The 6,286-nt window shown below is 38.3% G+C and overlaps 1 protein-coding gene across 1 annotated transcript; it reads left to right on the top strand.

The window, feature by feature from the left end:
* Positions 1–1,859: 1,859 nt before the first annotated feature.
* LOC114633151 (prolactin-inducible protein homolog) lies at positions 1,860–4,060 on the top strand (the record flags this gene model as incomplete). Its single annotated transcript, XM_028781760.1, has 3 exons — positions 1,860–1,971; positions 3,527–3,641; positions 3,936–4,060. Coding segments are annotated over 3 exons (352 nt in total), but the record flags the coding sequence as incomplete, so codon positions are not given.
* Between the last annotated feature and the right edge of the window lie 2,226 nt (positions 4,061–6,286).

Below are 6,286 nucleotides of genomic sequence, written 5' to 3'. Positions count from 1 at the left end.
TCTGCAGGAAAAGCATAGAGAAGATCCCCTTCTGGTTTGGAAACCTGTACAGAGTTTGATATAGATTTTTTAGGTAGCAAGGGCTCTGTCCTTGGTATTTCTCATAGATCATATGTCACGTTCCATTCTCTTAGTAGCCCCCATTGATTCCCTTCATACGTCCACTGGATGCATAGGCTTGCTTATAAAATAAAGGCCCAATATGTATGATAATTTGACCATAAACAATTACTCTTGCTTTCTCTCAGAAATGGTCCATACTTTTTCTTAGTGTACTTTATAAAGGGAAAGAGGTCTCTCAGTTCTAGCAACAGCTTCGAATGTCTTTTTCAGGAGTCTCTGAGAATGAGTGACTTGATCACTGGTGCATAGTCTCAGGTTGAACCAACAAAACAGTCGTCATAGAGGTCGTCCCAATGATAAACCTAAAGGCAAAGATGAGGACCTATAGTGTCAGTCACCCTAGGACCTAGAAGCCACCATATTGAGAGTAAATGTTTGAACAAATCAGAAAACGGGAAGAAATGGAATGAAGTAAGAAATGAAGCCAGAGGACACATAAAGCTAGGAGAGGCAAAGACACCCAATTGGGATCCTACTGGTGCTCTAGGAAGCTTGGCCAAATGTCCTTTCCTAGCAGGATTCACAAGGTTTTAAAGAGCTGATACAGGCACTCTAAGAATCCTTGTGTGTTCCAGTGTAAATGGCACTTTTCCTGGCCCAGAGGAAGCCCATGTTGAAATAAGCCAAACAATTAAGTGCTTTGGCCATCCCAGCTGGTCAACAACTCTCCTGTACTTATTATTCAATATTTCCCTGGTATAGAATCCCTGTCATCAGGAAAATACTGGTATGATGAATTGCTGTATCTAATATGGTCATCCTACTATCCTGAAGTCATTCACAAATTGGAATTTTGAAGATACTTGGTCTTCATATATCTTTTATAGGAACTGAATCATAGAAAAGTTGGTGCTAGTATTAAAATCTAACGTGTTCAGCCTCAGGAAAATGTATGAATAATGTTCTCTAAGAATTCTTTCCTATCACACATAGCACCAAAGGATACTAGTTGGGTTCTTTGATTAATCCCCTTGGCCTAGAACAGGCATTGTAGATTAAAGAGGAAGATTTACTCTTTGCATTATCTCATGCAATTTTCCTGAATTGTGATGTGTTCACAACTACATGTGCAATTTGTCTATTTTACTAAGTAGGTCTATATTCCTAGGTCCTATCTAGCAATCATAGGGGTGATTGCTTCAAGGAATATCTATGTAATCCTCCAGGACAGGGTTGTTTACATGATTCTATGGGTATGAAGTTTTTCCTAAGGATGACTTGACTCTATTGTTCCAGTCAGGGACAAAGAACTAACAAACTGTAGGGCAGTGATTCTCTAACAGTTTCTCATGTTTTGGTGACCCACAACCATGAAACTATTTTCATTGCTACTTCATAATTTTGCTACTGTTATAAATGATAATGGGAATATATGTGTAGGGTTTTTGGTGATCTTAGGTGAACCCTGTGAAATGATCACGTGACACACAGTACAAGCACAGCTTGCTATTAAGTGTTAAGAAACAGCATGAGATAGTAGATAATCTTTTCTTTTAAAATTTGTCACTTGTAATTGGGAAAAAGGATGCTCCATTTTAAACAATAGTTTCATTGCTTAATTAAACAAAAGAAAATATTCAAACCAACTCACAAAGATTCCTGGAGATTCTGCTGCTTAGGAATTGAGGGAAGCTATACCACTTCCACCTTTACTTTCTCCCCTTGCCCCATGTTAGAATAGACCTTTCTCCTATAATCAGGTCTCTGATCTCTGAGTCTTATGTTTTTCTTCCCAGAAATGTCCGAAAGCCACTTATATTTAAGCTAAATGTTCCATCAACAGCAAGGGCCAATGAGGAGATCTCTGTGGAACTTCATCTTCAAACACAATATAGAGAATGTTTTGTGGTAAGTAGATAGATGGACAGTAAATCCAAGGCAAAATCTGACTTGAGTTATGAATATAATTGAACTAATACTGCATGATAAGCTTAACCTATTCAATGTTGAGAACTTGGAGCAGATGATAATTTGCATTGCACAGAGAAGAAACACTGGTACACAAGAGTCTAGGAAGAAAAAGTGTGAGAAAGAGAATGAAAACCATCTGAGATAGAAATAGGTAGAAGAAGACAAAGAGTTCATGGAGAACTGATCATGCTTCTTCTAGAGTCCTCCTGAGCACTAGTGGATTTTGATGTGGGTTTGGGAACAGGGTTCCAATATGAACATCTTGCAACCATAGTTTGGAGCAGGGGTGAGAAGAGAATATGAGGGATCTGTTTCTTCTTCTTGTTCTTGTTGCTGTTGTTGTTGTTGTTCTTCTTCTTCTTCTTTTCTTCTTCCTCTTCTTCATTAAGACGCTAAACAGAGCGTCTTTTCCTCTTGCTCTTCCAAACAATAATTATTCAGTATAAAGTTGCTAGACATGGGAGCAAACGTTAGAAATGTATATGTGGCATGTGTTCTTGGCCCTAATCGTACCACCACCCTCATACTGACCATATATTCAAGGTAAAGATGAGTGCAGGTAACATTTCAAGACAACTGAATCTGAAACTTGACATGAAATACTTTCATGCAGTTTGTAGTAAAAATTATATATACTCCTGATTTATTGCATTGCATTGATGACTGTAATTATAGATGAAAGGTTGAATCTCATTTAAATGCATTATTTTCTCACTGTTTTTTTGTAATCACTGAATTTAACTCACAAGTCCATCTGGGTAGATATATCACTAGGATAAAACTCTTAAGTTAGATGTCAGAAACAGGAGTGTATGTGTGTGTATTACATATATAATATATTACATAATTATGTAATAATATAATATATATTAATATACACATTAATATGTGATGTCTTAAGTTAACAGGCACTCTCAGGTTTAAAAAGGAAAAAAATTGGCCTTCAAAAAATTTACTTATCAAATAATGGCCACACATGGGCAGAGGGAGTAATTTTTAATCTTGCAGTTGGAATTGGTGAGAGTGAGAGAATCATTCAATTCGGCCAGGGCAATTCAGTTGTGGCAGAATAATTCAATTGTGACAGATTTGGCCGAGGCAAGGGCCTGGCCATCATTCTCACGAAGCCTTGTCCTGGCATCAACACTTAAACAACTGGACTGCTATTCACTGTGTCACATGGTAAATGTTCATATGAGTCATTTCCAAGAACTCTAGCTGGTACCAAGGGCCAGCCTTCCTCAGGAGATAGACACAGTAGGATGAACCTCTTTGCCTAGTCGATTCACTTGCATTTTCCTGAGTCTCTCACTCAGACTTCTGGGCTAAGTATGATAGAGTGAAGAGAGAAAGTCTGGGAAAATTAGCCCATAGAATACAATAATGAATAGACCATGTCTGTTTTCCTAGTTTGTGTCTCAGCTCTTTCCTCTCTTGTATTGCCTTCTATTTATCTTCTTTGTACTAACAGTGAGCTTTCTCTCCCAACTAGGTACAAGGTTACCTTGTAAGTAGTGTACAAATTGGAGGTGGCTTCGACTATCTACAAACCCGCTGCGTCTGTATTGACTCTCCTATCACCTTTTACTGGGATTTTGAAGTTCCAAGTAAGTAAAAAGAACTACTTGCCAAAGAGGGAAAATTAAAAACATAAACACAGCTGCAAAATTTCCAGTTGAAAGCATGGAAAAGCAAAATGATAGGTGGAAAGGTAGCCCATGAAGAGCATTCCTGGGATCTAAAGCTATAGAAAGCATAGCATGAGAAAGGATGGATCAAAAGGAGTGACTTGCAAATGATTCGGGGAAACTCTATCTTAGGAAGGACTTATCTGGTCCTATCAGGAAAGTGAGAGAACCCTAGAGTGTCTGAGAGATGACTTTTGTTTTTATTTCTTTCAGAAACTGTAATGTTTACAATAGTCGTTGACATTATTAAGAAGAAAGGTATCTGCCCTAATGATGTGGCAGTGGTGCCCATCACAGGAGATCGGTACTACACTGAACATACTGTGTACGTGATTTAACAAAGGCTTCTTATGTGTTTTTCAAAACCATTATCATTTTCTTCAAGTAAAATTGACTGGAATACCTATTGTAGTCTGTTAAATAAACTTCTTATAAGCGTCTCCATGTGTTATCCTGTCCTGTCTAAAATCTATCTTCAAAATCAGGAAAGTACCCCAAATTTCTTACAATTGCTGAGATTGTATTGTTTTTTCTATTCACTGACACAAAAAGGAAGGAAGGGTGGGGAGATACCTTAGTGTGTATACTACTTACCATGCAGGATTGAGGACTTAGATTCGAATCCTCAGAACCCACATAAAGCCAGAAATAGTGGCACACATTAATAACCCCAATGCTTCTACAGTGAGACAGGAGGCAGGCATACAAATCTCTTCAGAAGCTATTGGGTAAGCTCACTTTGTGTATGCCATGAGGAACAATTGTAGATGCTCTCTTTAAGTGAGAAGAAGGGAAGGGCCAATGCACGAAACTGTCCTGATCTTCTTGAGTGTGCTGTGGTACAGGAACACTAACACTCTTCCATGCACATAAATCATACAAACACACACAAACACTTTTAAAGAAAAGAAGAAGGAATAACAAAAAGATACCCACTCTCTAAGAGTGGAAAGGTCACTCCTGTGATAGTCCAAATACTCAGGACAAATAAGAGGGAGCCAGGGCTGGAAGCCAAGCTGCCTATTGTTTGACTGTTCTCTAGCCCATGCTCTCTAAGAGCTCTACCTTGAGTTCTCAGAGGACAGGAGTGATTTGTTACCAAGAAGGAACAGTCTGTAGTGCTCACCATGAATTGTTGCATTGTGTTACATTCTGTTGGTTCTTCTCAATCAGTTCCAAACAAGAAAGTATGACTCACTGGAGGAATGTACACCTCAGGCATAGCAGTTCTGGCTGACTATAAACGAAGGCTACGAGCCCTGAGTTGCTTTCTCAGACGGGACCAGCTACTTCTTTTTTGATAGAAGTGACGAATTAACAAGGGTCCAAAGTAGATGAGTGAAATTCTGGCAAATGGAAAAGTAGACCTCAAGAACCCAAAGCCAGAAAGGTAGAATGTACTTGTCAGGTAAGCTTTCTGGTACTGGGTATGGATAACTGAAAGAATTCTAGAGGATGCTGTAAGAATAATCAGAATCACAACAGACTGAGTATATATGGTAAGAAAATGGAATAAAACCTTTCACACCATTGGTCGTATATGAGGATCAGCATTCAGGAGAGGGAAAGAAGGTTGTTCAAAAACATTATTTCAGATGTTATTGGGACATTAGCATCAATTGCCTGTGTAAAATATGGTAGCTAAAATTCATACTTCCTTCTGAATGTATTGTTTCTTGGAGTGATTTACATCTCTTTGAGGGGCAAAGTCCTGTTTCCTTCAAAAACACCCTTGAGGATACTTTTTCCTCTTATCCTCCTCTTTAATGCCTGTATCAGAAATTGTCCATTTATACCCCTCTCTTTATCCTAGGGTATTTTTACTGGGGGTAGGTTCCTTTCTGAAGAAATTTAATATTTCCAAGACCAAGGTTGTCAGCTAGTTTTGTTTTGTGTCTAAAATTATTTTCCTGGGTCATCGGTTTAATTTTTTATCTGCTTTAAAAAATTCAGAAAGTCACATGTAACAGGTAATTTGGATTTCTTTGTGTCTTCTGTTTATGCATTTGTAACCTTTTCTTAAAGTCTGTGGTAGACTAGCTGAGAAGATAACCATCTTTCATATTTGACATTAAGACAAATTTGTAGTCTTTAATTATAGTAAGTACAATCATATACATTTGCTTTATCATATATATATGTATATATATGTGTGTGTATATATATGTATATATATATACACACACATATATCCACATATATATCCACATATGCATATAAACACAAACACACACAGACACACACATGCTTACTTGGGCTTTCTGGTCTGGCCTTAATTCATTTCTGATGTGTTTTTAAAAAGATAAAGAGAATATGTTCTATGGGTTTGTATAGTGAGGTGTGGGGGAAGGGAAGGGGATGTCTCAGCGGGGCCCATGCTGAGGCATCCCTTCCCCCTTGAGTGACCAGGCACACACCAGTATATTATAGATAGAGTTTATTCAGGGCATGGGGAGGGAAGTTAACAGGGCAGTAGAGGCAAAGAGAAGAGAAGAGAAGAGAAGAGAAGAGAAGAGAAGAGGAGAGGAGAGGAGAGGAGAGGAGAGGAGAGGAGAGGAGAGGAG

Source organism: Grammomys surdaster, unplaced genomic scaffold (assembly GCF_004785775.1).
Source record: "Grammomys surdaster isolate TR1022 unplaced genomic scaffold, NIH_TR_1.0 541, whole genome shotgun sequence".
Lineage (NCBI taxonomy): Eukaryota > Metazoa > Chordata > Mammalia > Rodentia > Muridae > Grammomys > Grammomys surdaster.
This window is presented reverse-complemented; position numbering and strand designations above follow the sequence as displayed.